Here is a 19,498-nt window from a genome sequence, read left to right on the forward strand (position 1 = left end):
GCCGCTGAGCCTGCGCGTCCGGAGCCTGTGCTCCGCAGCGGAAGAGGCCACGACAGTGAGAGGCCCGTGTACCACCAAAAAAAAAAAAAAAAAAGGTCTTCCGTTATTAAATAACTTTGCTATACTACCCATGGTAGACCAGAAAAGAAATAGATGAGGAAAATTTCATGAAAATAATAGTAACTTTTAGGCTAACGGAGTAATAAAGTATTTCAAATTAAGCCGCATGATATTACCACCGAATTTCTGGAAAGAGACAGAGTACTACGAAATAAAGACCTTTTAGAAGATGGAACTCTTCTTCTACCTGAAATTGCTTTCAAGGGTAGGAGTAGCTTATAACAAAATGAATGAACTTGCAGATCTTAGGCACATAGTTTCAGAAATCTTTTATTGGCATAAAAATGAGAATGTTGTAAATTGGCACTTTAAATGCACATTACAGTATTGGGGTCAAAAACTATCCCTCTTTGCTGTTTTTCCCCCTTCTGCCCACTTTCCTGGGTGTTGGGGGGGCTTGCTGACAACAGTCACAAATCCAGCGACCTAGGAGAAAAATTGTTAGTTAATACAGGATGAAATTTAACTTTTTAGGACTGAATTTTAAACCCAGTTAGCTCTCCTTCCTTAGCAATGGCTATTGATAATCCTCGCTGGATTGCTGGTGGGACGGGCGCTAATGAGCTCCTTAATTTAAGGAGAAAAATGCAAACTTGCCTTAAGGTAATCAGTGTTATTAATGCCCTGTGAAATGCACAGGGGGAGGGAAGGGTCATGGGAGGAACTAAATAACGGTAGGGACCTTTAAACAGTTAAAATCCTTTCTGAAATTCAAACACTATCATACTCTAAGAGTTCAAGCATACAGATTCCAATATAAAACCTGTTACTGACTTTTGCTTATTTTCAGCCTTCTGTGCCGCTCACCGGCAGCTCCCAGCATCCTCTCAAGTGCTGGTGCACTGCGCTCACACAGCACTGTAAAGTGTGTCAAGTATCTGACAGCATTATGATGAGCTCTACAACATACTTGATCTCAATCACTAAACAACTCTTGAATAATTAAGTTGCTTGCATCTCAAGTCCCAGGAAACCCAGGCATATATTTTATAAAGTATTAGACAGTGTCAACATGCAAATAAGTTCTAAAGTTACACAGTTATGTGTGTAATGTTTTAGTCTGATTACTGTGATTTATTCTTTGATTCTGTGTTCATTCTGAAGTTATCTGGAATTGTTATGCTGCCTCAATTTACAAAAATCTGGTTTAATATGTATAAAGGCATAGCAGTCATTTTGTTGAAGTTTCTAAATGACTTATAAAATCAAGGCTTTGAAACAAATTGATGCTACTCCTTTAGCTATTTCAGTAGAACACTGGCTCAATCGATATACACTGAGCTCTACTTCCAAAACCTACAGGCAGTCTGATATCTCACTTGTCCTTTAGTCAGCTTGTCTAAGGATGAAAAATAGCTGGACATGATCACAGCTTTGGTCACTTCTTGTGAATAGAAGGATCTCCAGGCCCTTCATGTGATTATGGTGTTTATGCAGCCTCAAAAAAACAATGCTGGAAGAGTCCCTTCACTCAAAGATAACATTCCTTCTTTTTTAATCTTTACCTGATGGAATAGCACCAAGGCCCACACAAAAAGTATGATAACCTCTGTCACACACATCACAGAACATCATTTCTTCTTCATGGTGGGGTTGTCCACATATAATGCAAGTCTTACACTCCATACACTGCCATGGGTAGGTCTTAATCATAGAAACAAGCTCCATGGTCATATCCAGGCAAGAAGGATGGCCTAAACCAAAACCAGTATTAGTTGTATTTCACACAAGAATTTTTAACTTAATATGGCATAATAAAATGCTAGTTTGCTTGGACGTCTCAAGGATGGCTACAATGTTCAACTGCCAAAGAGGAATGAAAACACAAAGTCAAAAAAAATACATGGACTTTATATATTTGATGATTCTTTGGTTCAAGTCTAGCTGACAACTAAGAATCCTAGTTTCCGAAGCAACAAATAGGGTGGTTAAAATGTGAAGACATGTCAATACTTACCACTGTTATCACACTGGGAGCAGTGTATAAGTGATTCAGCCTTCCCTTTCTTGTTGGACTCCTTACCCTTCAGACAAATTCCACATAGAGCATTTGGAATGACCTTTGGCTGGAAGGGTAGAAGAGGGCTATAAATTCATGCCAGAAGAACTTACTATGGCTTCTAAAGGAATTATCACTGTATTGCCTTATTTTTACTTCTGGTTAACTTGCTCATGAGGACCTTTTTGGAGGACATAACCTGACATGAATCTGCCTTCAACATACAACAGCCTACCAACTAAAGTCTTAGACTTCATTTTTAAATTTTGTCAATGGCATGATCTCATGTTAGGATTAGATATAGCATTCTACACTCCCTACATACCCAGTAAGATCTGTATAATGAACTGGAAGGGAAGTCTAATACATTGTCAAACTACACTATTAACTGAAAGAGAAAAATCCAAGTACTGAGTGACCATTACATGGAAGTTTTAGGCTTGTTCCCAAAGAGAAGACTCCATTGTAAGCAGCTTATATGCTCATTTTGTTTAAAACCTGATATTCTCCCAAGTTGTGAAACTAGATCTATAAAATCTAAGTTACAAAATCAATGTTTTAACATTTTTAATTGCACAATGTCTCAGCATACATTGTCATGTGCAAAAAAGGTTTGTGGGAATCCGAGTTGTATGATCATTCCCTTTGCATATCTAATACATTCATAAAAGAGCCTATATTTAAGAGAAAAAGCATTCACTATGACATACAAAACATGAAAGAGAAGAGTAGTTCTCAGGCAAAATATGAAATTATCACTTAGAAATATGCAGACACCCTATGTTTTAAGTACCATTCATTTTTCAGATGAAAAACCGGCACTATCCAATGAAGGCATCTGGGCTTTAAGAAAACACCTGGCAACACATGGAAAAGAAGAAGGTTCACTACACCTGAAATTGGGAGGGGAAAGGGGACATTGGAACATCACAGCCTGACCGTAGTAACATGATGTTCACTGGCTCCACGTGAACATGGAGCAGTGGTAAGAAAGGACAGCAAGCCAGGGCCAAGGAGGAAACGGGGACCGGGGGCATGTTCATTCACTCATTCACTCATTCATTCGTTCATTTATATAAAAACTGGGAGAAAAAGTATTTTAAATAGAAATACTGTATTTCTGTTTAATACAACCCAGCCAAATGCATATTATGTTTCCCTTTCCTAAGTTACTGAACAAAAGAGGAGCCTAAACAAAATTCCAACTTTGCATACTGTATTATTCCAGCTTTGAAATGTCTCACTGCCACCTTCAAAACCTGCACAGCCTAAACAATTTGTTCTTAATTCTTTAGGTTTTTTTATTTTTAAAATTATCTTTCTCTACAAAAGATGACAGAGGCATTCAAAAATAATTTTTGGCTTATTTATTTTAAAAAAAGTCAACCTTATACATAAATATAATAAAAACAATAACTCTAAACAATCACAAATGTCTCTACAAAATAATAAATATCATGGAAGTTAAAACATACATATAAAACTTTACTGTTGACTATTCTACATCTCCCATATATCTTTATACCCTGCTCCCCAACAAAAGGATAGTGTCACATGCTCAAACCTCTTAAGTCTTGCAGTGTAGTTACCCTCTGTTGTTTACTGCTACATTCTAAGCATAAAAGGTTCTCATCGTGTTTTCTTATACCTAAATAAAAAATAGCTAGGAAGTGCACTTCTATGATCCAAATTCTGGTTCAGTTATGATCAAATCTGTAATTGCCATAATATACAGCAGAAAGCTACCTCTCAATCCACCAAAAAAAGAAATATCTTTTGGTTATGGTACCTGCACTAAATGTATAAGATACACTTATTTAATACTTATAGTTCAAGTTAGATACTGGCATACTAAGTACTTTAATATTTTTCAGTAAAGTCAAGGAAGTAACCACACAATATTAAAATCTAAATCAAGAACTCCCCATAGGAGATCCTTTACAAAAAATCAAAAGGAATAAAACACAAAGCTAGTCATTCACATTCTAGAGCAGTTCAAGTTCTACAATCATTAAAATATACATTGAACACCTATGATAAAAGGGATACCAAGAAAATTCTAGGTTTACTTCTAAGCTTAAAATCATACTGTTTTGTTAAACCACTTAAAATTTTTCTTACCCAATAGTCTTCATCTTGATGAAAAGAGGGAGAGACGGGTGGAGAAGGAGGGAGAGGGAGAGAGACAGAGAGAGAGACGGAGCTTTGCAGCATTTTCTATGATGATGCCACAGCTCAATATAAAAAGATACTTTGTTCACTCAAGCACTCTTGAGCTCTCTCAGAAGCCACACTGCTCACATCCAGGACTGTACACGTTGGGTACCAATCGCTGGTTGGGAAGCTCGTCTCTCGGGCTTTGCAGTGGTGATGGAGGAAGGGAACCGTGTATGGAACTCTCTGAAGGTTAATGAACGGAACCCTCCATACATGTCCGATGGAGACAGTCCTACTTCGTAACAGCACAACATCAAAATTTCACTACTGACAAGAAAATTAAAATAATCTCCCTAAGAGTTCTCAGCATCTCAAATAAAAGGCTCACAATACACTTATTTTCCTGCTTGAAAAACAACCAAAGATAGTGAGACTTTCATGTTAGCACTCATATAGTATAGATTTTAATTATATACTTTTAACATAGGCCTGAATCCTTATAATTATGCTTTAATTTCAGGTTAATGTAACCTAAACAATACTGTCCTACAAATTAAGGGCAAGCACTAGTGAATCTTATTAAGCAAGACATCTCAAATACATTACAATTTTTCTTAACTCCCATATTTTAAAACATTTATATATATGACCTTCAGCTTAAAGTACCCTACTATTTAGGCACATCTTGGCTTATTAATACTTTTCATAGAGAGGTTAACTTCTAATAAACATGTTCACATGACTGTATTGTCTAGATGCTGGCTGTTCCAAACTTTGAAATAACTGAGACATTTCTAGGTTCGAAGAATGTTCACAGATTATAAAACGTGCATTCTGCCTACCAGACTCCCTTGAGTGCTACCGATTTAGGTTAATCAATGTACTTCTTCTACCTTAAATAACCAATGATAGCGTTGAATAGTTCTTCATTTGCAGCCTCTCAACATCTGCTCCAGTACTCCTTCTGTTTTAACCCGTGACTGATGCAGGCTTGCCTTCTGAAAGGTCTATGTAACACTCACAGTGTGCTTTGAGCCGCTACTCCCATTCCAAGCGCTCCTCGGACCAGAAGCACACTGTTTAGCACACACAGCAGGCTAACTGTCCAAAATTTAACCTCTAGAGTTCATCTGCTTTCAATTATTAGGCATTAATTTAACTCTTTAGTTTAAAACAATTAGATAAGCTAAGCATGTAAAACAAGGACAAAAATCACATGGCTGCAGCCTAGTGCAGCCGTCCTTGCTGAATGAAGCTGGGCTGAAAACATATATACTTGAAAGCTGATGATGTAAAGGTATTTTCTAGATAAATATGGAATATGCTAATTCGTTAAGTTGCTTTCTTACTTCAGGAAAAGAAAGGCAATGGACTGTTAGAAGGGCTCTGCTTAAGCTGAAGGGACACTGGCCAGCGCCCACTGGAACCTGTGCTTCTGGATTATACACCACAACCCTGACCTGACATACACAAGTGTTCAGCAGCTCCGCTCAGCAAAACTTTTTGATCAACTTACTCTAAAATGCTCCTTCAAAACACCTTCATAACCACATAACAAGCATACTGATACATACCAGACTGAAAACTGCATATTTTACTGTTACCATTCAAAACATAAAACTTGCAGCTAATTCTACTCCTTTTATGATACTCTTAAATCCCCATATATGAATAAGGCTACTCATCTCTCACCTGACCCTCTGAAGGGGAAGGGGCAGACGGCAGGAGGAAATGATAAAAATAACCCTTTTGCTGACAGCATGCTACCTGACTCTGAGAAAAACCGGATCAAAAAGTTAACAAGTGCATCTAAGCCAAATCACCTGCCAGATAATGTGTAAATCCTTGTCACAGAACTGCACAGGCTACCTGCCAAGGTTAGGCTGAAAGCCACCACAATGTAGACCAGTTTTACTGTTCTCCACCAGAGGGTTAGCTGGACGTGGCCAGTGAGTGGATCAAAGAGTTCCTAGACTGAACCCAGATGGCTCTTAGTGAAACGCACTGTAGAAATGCAGCCTGGCCTAAGGGGCTCCCTCCCCAATGCATGGCTCAGCGGGCCCAGCTTCACCAGTACCAGGGTGCTTTCAGCATCAGACCATGATGCTTTTTACTCTGAGGAAACAAGTATAAAGTTCTGCCTATTAGATCACGCCTTAAAAACCCATACTTGCCTGGTTATTATTTAAAAGAACAAAAAAAGATTCTCTTATCAATTCTACATATACAGAAAACAGAAGCTGAACCATAGCCAAAGTGATAGAAAAGCCACCAGGAAAACAAAGCAAAAAGGAAGGAGGCTGACAGAGAGCACACACCACAGAAGAACAGCTAGTGAAGTGCAGCAGGCAGGAGCTCCACAACTTTGAAATTCAAAGTTAAAATATTTCAGGGAGAGAAGCTGGTCAGGAAGGAAGCTGAGTCAGGGGCTTTTTTCTTCTACCTTGTACCCAGGAACTGACTTGGACAGTACAGAACGTTTGGAAGCATCTTTCCGTGGAGGAGCAGCCTTGTCCCTGGACCTCTGTCTTCCCTGCAGAGGCTCCTCCTGGCCTTCGGGAAGGCCTTCCCCCTCAGACACGTTGCCAGAGGAGCTGTCCTGCAAGTCAAAGGCACAAACAGAGGTTCCTTGGAACTCATGCAGATTCGAAAACTACAGAATATATATCCAAGAAAAGTTTTAAAGTCCCATCAATTCAAAAATAAAAAGATAATTCTAATCTAAGAAAACATTTTCCAGTGTGAGACTAAAAGTCATTATAAGGATCATTTATCCATCTTATAAATACATTATAGCTAGTTCCATTTATATCAGCAAGTACCTTAATCGACTTTGTTTTCTGACCTAAGTCAACAGTAACAGAATTACCTACTTCAGCTGTCATTACACGACACAGCTTCAACACCATTTTACCATGTCACAAGGGAGCACATTTGTTTCACACAAAAATATCCTTTAAAAAAGAAACTGCTTTAACTAAGTGTGGGTATTTTCACTGAGTAATAAAGGTTACTAAAGCAGTTCTTCAAGCCCACACCTAATGTAACTTCCTAATGTTAAACTAGGCAGAGGGCCAATATCATCAAGTATTTACAACAGTATCAGACATACTGTACATGTTCAAAGTTTAGGAGGAGTTCAAAAATCACTTAATTCTTCATTTTTTACTTGAAAATTTTCTAATTAGAATAAAAATGTTATGTTCATATAAATTATAAAAGAAAAGATCAGGTTATCCATAACCACCCTAGTAAACATCCTGAGACAACACCTGGGAACATGATGTTATCTCTTTTCTAGTTACGTGTTTGTACAGATACCCAGATATACACACACACACATCCTACCTACGTGTGCCCTCATTTTTTCAAACACAAACACTAAGCTGAATTACATTGTATGTGTGTGTGCATCTGCATTTTAATATTTTTAAGTGTTATATGCATTTCATCACATCATTAAATATTCTTTGAACTGCATTTCTACCATGTAAATGTAATATATAACCCACTGTGGACATGATATTTCTAATTTCTGCTATAGAAAGTAACACTCCAATGGACATTTTTTCCTAATTAAATTTTGTTACCATCTGATCCGGTTCTTTGGATAAATTCTATTAGTGTATTTGCCAAGTCAAATTCCATGGAAGTTAAAAGTCTTGGTACAGACTGTGAAAACGCTTTCCCAAAAAGCTGTATTAACCGACACTCCCACTAGCAGTGTAGGAGAAAATCGACTTCATCACACCCTCATCACAACACAGCACCCCTGAACCAACGTGATGGGAGAAAAGCAGTGTCATCACTTTAGTATCTGAAGAGCATCTTACTTTATGCGACATGTATCACTAAATATGTTTTAGAAGCTGTTAGTGACAAAGTGTAGTGCCCATTCACGCTAACACAACCCCAGGTTCAGGTCGGCTAGAAAGGTTTAAAACGGCCAGCTGCTTCATATGCCATGCTAAATAAAAATCAAACCCCTGACTACTGTCTTCTTTGTTCTCCTTCAGTTCCACACAGCACACCAACTTCCCCACTGTCCTGCAATTGCATTTTGCTACCAAAAAAAAAAAGTCATGCAGGAAAACCTAACTAACAGCACATGTTGGTAACCTTAACATTATCCTAGAAAAGGCCGAAGACTATTAATTAAGCAACAGGAACACAAGTTAATGTGCTCCCCCTAACCCAAGATGGTTAAGCATAAGATTGTAAACCAATGTCTAGTACCCTGCCTAACCTGCTTGCGAAACCCACAAAGGGGCAACTTTAAGGATAAAAGTTACCAAAGGCCACACACAGACCGTATCAACACACACAATAACTTTTCCTGATGGAAGCTTTCTGGAACTTATATGCAACTGTCCTTTTTCAAAAAGAGGGTAGTGATACAAGTTCAATTTAACACTCCAGGAAAGCAATCAGCAAAAATTCAAAGGAAAAGGAGACACCTCCTACTGAAGATAAATGTTCTCACCGAAGTGCCTTTATTTTTCCGTTTCTCATCACCTCGACCATCTTCGGCATCATCTGAATCACCATCGCTATCGAGAGCAGGGAGCTCAGGATCCAGGGGGGGCTCATAAAGCGCTGTGTTTAATGGCAAATACCGCAGTTCATCTGGCGAGTACCTATAGTTCAGAGAGGATTTTCAGTTTTCCTTTTTATTTTTGGCTGTGCCGCATTGCTTGCGGGATCTTAGTTCCCCAACCAGGGATGGAACTGGTTCCATTCCATGCCCCCTACAGTGGGAGCTCAGAGTCTTAACCACTGGACTGCCAGGGAAGTCCCCAGTTTTCCTTTATTGTTAAATATATATGGACTAATTTTGAACTATGCTAATAGCCTTAATATTAACCGCAAATACTTCTGAAACATGATTAGAGGCAATAAATAATTTTTTCATTTTGGTACTCAAATAGGGACAAGGAATAAAAAAAAAAAGCCTAAACATTTTTTCAGCAGTCTAAGAGTACCAAATATACACTTGATTCTTGTTATCAAAAGATTATGTCTCTCTCCTTTACCCTCAACACCCTCCCCCCACAAAAAATGTCAGCAGACAAGGACGGAACTGTGGCAATACAGAATCCTGCCTGAGCACCTCCACCCTCCCACTTTCCTGAGTCCTCACTGCCTGTGCCCTGCTGCTGCTGCTTCACCTGTAAAGCAGGTATGGTAACAAGTCCACCTCACAGAGCGAACATGAGCATAAAATAAATTAACACAGGTAAGTCACAGCGGTCCACGGTACAAGATACTACTTAAGAAACAAAATTTCCAGTAACAAATTATTTTAAACCAATTTGTGAAGCATGTATTCTAACAAATGTAATCATCTCTTTTATCTGAAACTAGGGATTGGCAACCCCTTCCCCAAGTCAGTCAGCACACGGCCCGCTGGTGACGTCCGAGCCGTCCCACAGGACCGCAGCGGGCGGCTATGATCTCAGAACCTCAGGAGGGAGAGGACACTGGATCAGCATCCCGCTTGCCTAAGACGTCACGCCAAAAAGCACAGGGGTTGGGACATAGGCCTATCACTCAATAATGTACTCTGCCCAAAGTGAGAAAATGAAAATTTGCTGACCCATGATTTAAGTTTGACTTTCAAATAGTGTGATTGTATAGTGTATTTTATTATTTTTTAATTTTATTTATTTATTTATTTATTTATCTTGGCTGTGTTTGGTCTTCGTTGCTGCACGCGGTCTTTCTCTAGTTGTGGCGAGCAGGGGCTACTCTTCGTTGAGGTGCGCGGGCTTCTCATTGCTGTGGCTTCTCTTGTTGTGGAGCATGGGCTCTAGGCATGTGGGCTTCAGTAGTTGTAGCACACGGGCTCAGTAGCTGTGGCTCGTGGGCTCTAGAGTGCAGGCTCAGTAGTTGTGGCGCATGGGCTTAGCTGCTCCGCGGCATGTGGAATCTCCCCGGACCAGGGCTCAAACCTGTGTCCCCTGCATTGGCAGGCGGATTTTTAAGCACTGCGCCACCAGGGAAGCCCATATAGTCTATTTTAAATACTACTGCCTAAAGAATATTCTCTATCCTAGAAAGCATCAGGTTTTTTATGAAGTAAAAGCTGAGATTTTGATACAAGTGATGCTGTGGGCCCTGTCTTCAGTTGCATCCAGGCTGGAAAGGAGAGACCAGCAGCACTCTCGCTGCAGGAATGGACGCAGTGGCCAGGCCAGGGCGGCAGGAGCTCCCAGGTGGCCATGCCTCCCTGCAGCCACTTGTGCCCGTCTGTGAAAATGCAGGCGCCCAGGCAGAAGGTCTGGGGCATGCTCGAGAGTCTGCATTTCTGACGCCAGCGATGCTGGGCCATGGACCATACTTTAAGGATGGAGGTCTGGAGAACCCCTGGCACCTGTCCACAGAAACACAAACAGGTGGGCCGTGAGATGGCACCCCCGGCTTGGTCAGCAGATGTTCAAGTTCTGTAAAGAGCATTCTTCACCACAGAACCATAGAAGATAGAAAAGACTGACACAAATCTTATACATCTTATGGTGATGCTTACAGAGCTAAAAACTTCTAGAAGACAAACACAAGGCTTTGAAGTCCCTCACCAACACTGATACTAATGGTAAAAAAACAAAACAAAACACTAAGTACCTTTTGTAATATTCCTGGAACTGTCCAGGGATGAGGGCCACCGGGTAAGAACTGACCTTGGTTCTCTCTGTCGGCAACACTTTGTACTTCCCTTGAGGCACCTGGATAACCTGGTTTAACACAAAGAGAAAGACACACCCGACTCCATGAGAAGAATCAAGGCTTTAGGAAAACAGCCCCCTCTTGCTCTCTACCGTGTTTCTCCCCGCAAAGGCTAAAAATATAAGAGCCATTAGGAGCTATGACTTAAGGGGGTTGGTATTCCTAGTTCTAGTGAGTTTGTCTGGCTGTTTACCGTGGCCGTCATTTCTGAGGAAAGGCAGTGTGTCTGCTCACCACTTAAGGGCTACTCATAAAACCTCTGGAGCTCAACGTCCTCATCTATGAAACGGAAATAGTACGTTTTAACCTCACGTGGTAAGGGTGAGAAGTACGTGAACTTCTATGGAAACCTCTTATACCTACCCCTGGGGCACACAAGGGTGCTATGCAGCTACTAGACTCCTTCAGTAGCATGCCAACCAAAAAGCAAGAGACATATCACACACACGCAGAGAAGTGAAGCAAATACTATCGGGCACATTAAAAACGACAGCTTCGGTTCTGGGGAAGAAAAGGACACGCTGCTGGTACAAAACATTACGGTAAAGGTGCTCAGCAGCCTACGGTAACAAGCAATTAGCAAGGCTCAGGGATTAATAAATGTAAGAGATCCTACATGTGTCTGTAAGTCAAAATAAGCTCTTCTTTCTTCCATACGTTCCCGGTTTAAGTTGCTGTTAAATTCAGCTGCTTTTTTGGCAGCTTTCTTAATGTACTCAGGCACCTTGCTGGCTTCAACTTTCTGAGTATTCTGTTGTTGCAGTTGCTGAAATAAAAATATTACAGTTGGAAGTCACATCTAACTTTATAAAACATCATTCCCCCAAACCAAGATGGTGGTTACCTAGATACTTACAGAATATTCTTTATAGTGATCTGTAATTCGTTGGCGTTCTTTTTCTTGAAGAATGACAGAATATTCAGCATGTTTGGCTGGATATTCTTTTATCATTAAATCAATTACTTCATCACTGCGCAATGCTGTTAAGCCTATTTCAGACCAAAGAAAAGGTAAAGAAGCTCTTTCAAGGCTAAGTGAACATACCACTTTTCAAAATTTGCTTTTCCTTCAAACTACTCTACATTTAAGAAGTTTTCCAATAGTCAAAGCAAAATAGTTTAATACATTCAAAAATAATAAAAAATAATATTCATAATACAAAGTCAAACAATTAAAAAGAAATAGATTACCAAAGCTGCAAAGGCAAATAAATCCATTTTTCAACCAAAACGGTTTTAAGATTCTACGTACTACATATAAACACATATCCCTTACTAGAAACAATTGCCAAATAACGATGCACACTGAGCACTGGCAATCGACATGGGATACGTGATGAGAGAAAGACTTTTTCAATATACTTCAGTTCTTAGCCTTCAAATTCGATATACTAGAAATATTATAGAGTCAATTCAAATTTCACCAAAAGCATCAGCACACACACATAAGTCACACAGGCAATTTTCAAAACTCATGGTATCAGATTATACCAACTGCTGAGATGAACTCCCATGGTTTTATATTAAAAAGTTGCCTTAATATATTTATGAAAGGAAAATTACAAATAAAGCAGGGACATAACTATACATAACTAAAAATTGAGCAAAATTTGCCTTTTAAGAGACAAGGACCAATACTTTTAAAAAGTACTGCACAAATTCTGCACACAAAACATATATACACTTTGACACTTCTGTTAATTATTAGAAAATGATATTGTTATAGAACATCATTCTCTTTTGTATTTTAACAATAATCAAAAATGAAGTTAACAGTTTAGCATTTAAATAATTCAACCTATTTATTAATTTTGTAAAATATTTTGGGAAAGAAAATAAATACTCATCCGGTATCACCTCATTAATGTTCATTACCTAGAGTGCACTGTGTTTCTGTAATGACATTTAGCTCTCTCAGGTACAGTTTCTCCTTATGAGACAAATCTCGTCGCTCTAAATCTCCAAAAAAAAAACAAGAATAAAAGACTATCAAAAATAGTCTTTTGCATTTGTAAAACTTTTAAAAGCTTAAAAAACTTTAAAAAAATGTTTAAAGTTAAAATCTTCATGGATTTAAAAAAGTACTCCCTGTTACATGTTCCAAATATTATTAAAAGACTACACAAAAAAGCTTACAAATTTTAAAAAAATGAAAATTAAAATAAAACTGAAAAGAGAGTAATCCAAAGCCAGAAGGTAAGACAAATAACTGTATTAAACTAGCTGATGAAACACAGCCTCTCCCAAGTTCAGATATAGCTGATGTAGCTACCTCCGTCCCTAAGGCCAAGTAGCAAAAGTCAAGAAACAAAACGCTGAGTTCATTCATGTGGCTACAAAATGATTTCTCCCTAAAGTTTTTCCAGGAAATTCACCTTCCTCATTTTGCTTATAAATCAGTTTACAAGGCATAAGAGAGAGATGCTGAATGAATGAAAGCTGCAAATAAAAATCAGCAAGCAGAAGGATATAAAACACGTTATAAATAATCCATACTCAAATATTCAGAACTTGACAACCTATCAAAAAGAATTACTATTCGTTAAAAGTTAGATTTAATCTGTTATATAAACTAAGACTTAATACCTGGATACTTCCGTTTGAAGGAGGTCACACCCAAATATTCACTGACTTGTTCTTGAAGCATATAGTATTCTCCTGTTTCATCAGGTGGCCATTTGTACTCTATCAGATTTTCTGCTGGATAGTAGCTAAAGCTAAGTACAGAAATATATATTATGCCTTAAACGTAGCTTTTATAAAATTTTAATCATTTTTGTTTTAAAGGATATTCATTTTTAAACATTTTTGAGAATATATTTTAAAGATTTGGAAAAACTATTTTGATTATTTAAATTCTCAGTCTTCTATGATTTTGTAATACAAAGAAGTTCTTATGATTTCATGTGCATCAATGAAATTACAAAAGAGGTAGAGATAAAAGAAACAACGATCTGGAATACCAAAGCAAAAAAGTACACTGGAGGACTTCCCTGGTGGTGCAGTGGATAAGAATCTGCCTGCCAATGCAGGGGACACAGGTTCAATCCCTGTCCTGGTAAGATCTCTTCCCACATGCCGTGGAACACCGAAGCCCACGAGCCACAACTACTGAGCCTGCGCTCTAGAGCCCACAAGCCATAACTACTGAGCCCGCGTGCTGCAACTACTGAAGCCCGCATGCCTAGAGCCCATGCTCTGCAACAAGAGAAGCCACCGCAATGAGAAGCCCGCGCACCGCGACAAAGAGTAGCCCCCACTCACTGCCAACTAGAGAAAGCCCACACACAGCAACGAAGACCCAACGCAGCCAAAAATAAATGAATTTTTTTTTAAGTACACTGGAAATAACATTTTCCACATATCACAAAGAACAAAGACTCACAACTGTCAAGAACAGGGGCAACGTTTTTTAGCTTTTGCAAATCGGGGTAGTGATACCAGTTCTGAATTCTTTCTCACGGGCTTAGCACCCATAGCCACTATTTCATGCACCCGAAGTATAAAGTAATCAACTTCTGTTTCCCATCTTCTGTTCAGTAAGTCACAAACAGCAGAGAAAGCAGAACTCTAAAAGCCTATTTCTCAATAAACGGAACTGTGAAGCACATAGACTCCACACACCCGGGGCACCGCAGATCAATCCCCAAGCCTGAGTAGCAAAGACTACAGATGTCTGGACCTGGACCAGTTCTACCTCTAAACTTCACCAGTGGATAATACAGGCAGAATACAAACACCATTTTATGCATCTATCCAATTAAAAGTAACAGACAAAAGAACAGTTTTCTCAAAAGTGGTGCTGGGAATTTAGACAACCAAATGCAAAAGTATGAAATTGAACCTTTACCTCAAATCACACAGAAAAATTAATTTAAAAATGGATCGACGACCTAAATGTAAGAACTAAACTAGAAAACTCTTAGAAGAAAACATAGGGGTAAATCTTCATGATCTCAGATTTAGCAATGGATTCTAGATATGAACCCACTGCTAAATCTGAGCAGTGGATTCATAGCATGAGCAACAAAATAGAGAGTAAATAATTTGGACTTGAGCAAAATTAAAGATTTTGTGTATCAAGACACTATCAACAGAGTGAAAAGTCAACCCACAGAATGGGAGAAAATAACTGCGATTCATACGTCTGATAAGAATGTCTAAACAACAACAAAAAATTTTTAAATGGGCAGAAAACTTGAACAGACATTTCTCCAAAGATATACAAATGGCCAATAAGCATATGAAAAGACTTTCAATTTGACTAGTCATTATGGAAATTCAAATCAAAATCAGAGCAAGATTCCACTTCACATCTTTTAGAATGGCTGTTATCAAAAAAAAAAAAAAAAGGAAATATAACAAGCTGGTAAGGATGTGAAGAAGTCAGAAGCTTTGTACATTGCTGGTGGGAATATAAAATGGTGCATCAACTGTGGAAAACAGTTTGGCAGCTCCTCAAAAAGTTAGACATAGAATTGCCATGTGACCCACCTGTTCCATTCCTAGGTATATACCCAAAGAAGTCTGAACAAATATATTTATATACCAATGTTCAAGGCAGCATTACCCACACCAGCCAAAATGTGGAAACAACCCAAGTGTCCATCAACAGATAAAGAGATAAACATAGCATACAGTATAATTATAACAATGAAGTATAATTCAGCCTTAAAGAGGAAGGAAATTCTAGCACAAGCTACAACAGGAATGAACTTTGAAGAAATTATGCCTACCAAATTAAGCCAGACACAAAAAGACAAACACTGTATGATTCCATTTACATGAGGTACCTAGAATAGGCAAATTCATAATAACAGAAAGTAGAATGGTGGCCACCAGGGGCTGGGGATACGTGAAATGGGAATTTTATTATGTAAAAGTTTTGGAAATGGATGGTGGTGATGGTTACACAACACTGTGAATATAATAATTATGCCACTAAATTATACACTTAAAAATAGTTAAAATGGTGAATTTATGTGTATTTTACCACAATAAAAAAAAATTTTTTTGAATTGCACTAAGTAGCGAAAAGCAACTTTGCTGTCATGTTGTAAAACACAATAAAAACATTCTACAATCTTTAATAATTGCGTTTACCAGGGCTGGGGGATGGGGAGCAGGGAGCTAATACAGAGAAAAGACACGTACCACAAAAAACATTATTAAGCAATAAAATGACAGTACCCAAGATCCTGACTGGAAGTGTCACAGCTCCTAGAGCTATCTCCTGAGCCCATTCGCCTCCTTTTGGACGGTTGGGTCCCATCATTTGAATTATCTTCATTATCATCCTAAACATTTAAAAGATTCAAAAAATAACAAGACAAAGAATAATAAATAAGGAAAGATTAATTATGTATCCTCCCAGACTTGCTAAAAGGCTCAACTTAAAGGCTTTCTAAGGATTATACAAATGTTAACTTCCTACTATAATTAATGAGGGACAAGAATTTGGAATGGGTAAGACCTGGGAAAAACTAAAAACTAATCTTCAATACAAATCAAAGTAAGAAAATTTTCAATAAACTTGTAAGTCTAAATCTACTTTTGCTTTCTTACCAAGAGGTTAAAATGCCTCCTGCTTTAGAGAAACACATAAAATTGCTGCAATACTCTGAAAGTAAAGCAAATCCTCCTACCCTAGCTAGGATAAAAATGTACGGATCATTTAGTGTTTAACTCAACTTATAGCTGGTTTATTGGACTATTCTAATTGGCTATTTTAGGTACTTACATCCCTGTGAAAAGAGGACACAAAAGTACTAAAAACAGATGATCGATTGATTGTTAGTTTTTTTTCTTACATTGCAAAAATTTAGCAAAAATAAACCCTAATAAGAGTCATCAATCTATATAAAACCACACACTACCTCCCAAAAAAGAGGCTTAAAAAAAATTTTAAGCGACATCTTCCACTACGTGACAATATGAAGGGCTGTTAAGTTAGACCTTTTCATTAAGGCAATGAATGATGTTATCAAGTGTCAGGAATTTAATTTAATCGCACATTAAAAAAAGGCTTAAAAAAATAGATTAAAAAAATCAAGGTAATGTAGCTTCCTAAGACAATACAATTTTGTTAAATACCACGGTTCTAAGAATACAGAGGTAGTAAGTATGTTGGTCAAGCATGCCAAAGCTGGACTGCCTGGACTCTTACTGGGCACTGCCCTTCACGGGCTGAGTGGTTAGCCTCTGTGATCAGCTCCTTATCTGTAAAACTGGGACCCTAATACTGCCTCCAATACTTGGCTAATGTAGGGATTAAGTGAGTTAATACATGGGAAGCCCTTAGAGCAAGGCCTAGCGAACAATTAAGTGCCCAGTAAAAGTTAGTTAATATGATTATGATGATATGATTACAAAGTGTTAAAAGGCTCCACCTGTTAGGAATTTACTCAGATTCTTCACCAAATAGCAAAAAACGGGGAATAGTCTTCTTTTCAGTTCTTACAAAATAAGCATTCAATTGAAGAGCTCTCTATACTCCTATTAAGAAAAGCAACCAGGTAGGAGACAGAGAACAGTCTAAATCCATTTTCCAAAAATTTACACATAACAGTAAGTCTCCCAATTGAAACATTTCATATTCAATAAGCATTCGAGTATCATTTATATTTTACTTGCTTCTGAGCACTTTAAGGATTTTAATATCCATTTAAGCACATTTCCCTTGGCTAAGAAATTTGGACACTCAAAAAGACACAAAAAGTTAAAAATGCGAAGTCCTCAGAAAAGCTGAAACCACAATTTCACAAGTAGTGTTTGAATTTACTATTACAAATTCTAGGCAAATTGTGCTATTACATAAGGTGAACGTCGGGGAGGTCAAACAGCAATATACCTCCTAATATAATGATGGAATACAATTAAGTTGAAAGAACTTTGCTTGCAACCTCGATATTGACCCAGAAGTCCTAAGCTTTAAGGCTGCCGAAATCTCTGGTATCAGCTATCTGCATTTCAGAGTCACAGGCGGCTCCCACCTTGGGATTAAACCCGTTTCTGGGGGTCCCACACTTGATTCAGACACGCTCCTCCAGCTGGGCATGGACTCGGGGGCCCCGGCCCCCCGCCGCACGCAGGCCCAGCCTCAGCTTCTGCGAGCACAGCTGTGCGGAGACCCACCGCCGGGCCGCTGTCACCGGTCGGGGCACCTGAGGGCCCTGGTGCACAGAGGACCGCACAGGAGGGGCTCCTGGCAGGGGCAGCCTCGCCAGGTGACCAAAGAACCGTCCCTATGTCAACGCTGACCCCGGATCAACGAAGACACGGGTCCTCAGGGTTCCGGTCCCCATCACATTCCAATTCCAACTTTTCAGTACAACTGAAATACTGAGGTTGTACGAATCATCGCTCCATTCCAACCTTCTGTCACAAACTAGTAAACTAACTTTGAAAACAAAATGTTTTAATGCACGACATCCTACCGCTCATCTCGATTCCTCTCCACTCATCTCTGACTTTAAAACACTAAGTACGTTTTACTTCCTTAAAACAGTGCAAACTACGAAACTTGAAAACAAAAAAGCCGGCCTGAAAATAACAGAACAGTTATTTGTTCTCAAACCAAGTTCATTAACTGGCTGGATTGTTTTTCCACTTCTACACATTTCTATTTTTTAGAAAGAGCTCAAATATTTCAGAAAGATACTCCTCAAATGAAGAAGGCACTTTTAAAAACATACATACTATCCCAGACTAAGGTGAAGAAAACTCTCTCCGTTTCTGAGGAAAGTTTTATTTCTACGCGGGGCAGTACGTCCCCCGGAGGACGTGCTCAGAACCTCCTTCGGCGGAGAAACCGCCAAAAAGACTTTGGACCGAGGCCGACTCGCCCCCGGACCCGCGCGGGGCTCCGCGACTGTGCCAGGGCTCGGTGGGCCGGACGAGCCAGCCCGGCGCCGGGTCCCCGCCGCCCCCTCACGGCCTCCTCACGGCCGCTACCCCCGCTCCCAGCCCGGGGCCGCCCCCAGGCCCCCGGCCCCGAGGCGCCGCCGCCGGTCCGCCGCTCCTCACCTTCGGGGACTGCGCTCCGGGGGTGGCCGGGTCGCTGTCGCACGGCCGCGGGGACAGCGCAGTCCCGGGGCCGCCCGCCGCCGCCATCAGCCCGAGCGCCCCGCGCCGCCGCCTCCGCCGCCGCCGCCGCCTCGTCCCGGCCGCCGCCGCCGCCGCCGCCGCCGCCGCCGCCGCGCGGGCCGCCCGCCGCCCGGGCCCCGCCCCCTCCGCCCGCCCGCCGCCCGGGGGCCGGCCCCTGCCTCCACGCGCCCCGCGGCCCGCCAGCGCCGCCGCCACCGCCATGGCCGCCGCCAGCGCGCCGCCCGCCGCCGCCGCCGAGGGCGCCGCCCGCTGAGCCCGCCGCCGTGCGCGCCCGCGGGGCCCTCTGCTCCCTGGGCCGCCGCCGCCGCCGCCCGCCGCGCCGCTGCCGCCGCCGCCGCCGCCCCCCGGCCGCTGCCCTGGGCCCCGCGCAGCCCTAGCCCGCCGCTACCCCGC

The 19,498-nt window shown here is 40.5% G+C and overlaps 1 protein-coding gene across 3 annotated transcripts; it reads right to left on the minus strand.

Moving 5' to 3' along the window:
* Positions 1-374: 374 nt before the first annotated feature.
* PHF10 (PHD finger protein 10) lies at positions 375-19,131 on the minus strand. 3 transcript variants are annotated; one of them, XM_059083362.2, is made up of 12 exons: positions 19,025-19,131; positions 16,190-16,296; positions 13,586-13,716; positions 12,875-12,952; positions 11,856-11,989; positions 11,616-11,765; positions 10,898-11,007; positions 8,760-8,913; positions 6,720-6,875; positions 2,078-2,186; positions 1,626-1,814; positions 375-546 (listed from the first exon to the last, which is right to left on the minus strand). In XM_059083362.2, the coding sequence occupies exons 1-12, from the start codon at positions 19,109-19,111 to the stop codon at positions 461-463; spliced, it is 1,491 nt and encodes a 496-aa protein (XP_058939345.1). In that variant the 5' UTR covers positions 19,112-19,131; the 3' UTR covers positions 375-460. The 3 variants fall into 3 exon arrangements, with proteins under 3 accessions (XP_058939345.1, XP_058939344.1, XP_058939346.1); XM_059083361.2 differs by having other exon boundaries at positions 12,875-12,958; XM_059083363.2 differs by lacking the exon at positions 12,875-12,952.
* Between the last annotated feature and the right edge of the window lie 367 nt (positions 19,132-19,498).

Source organism: Kogia breviceps, chromosome 13, assembly GCF_026419965.1.
Source record: "Kogia breviceps isolate mKogBre1 chromosome 13, mKogBre1 haplotype 1, whole genome shotgun sequence".
NCBI classification, from domain to species: Eukaryota; Metazoa; Chordata; class Mammalia; order Artiodactyla; family Physeteridae; genus Kogia; species Kogia breviceps.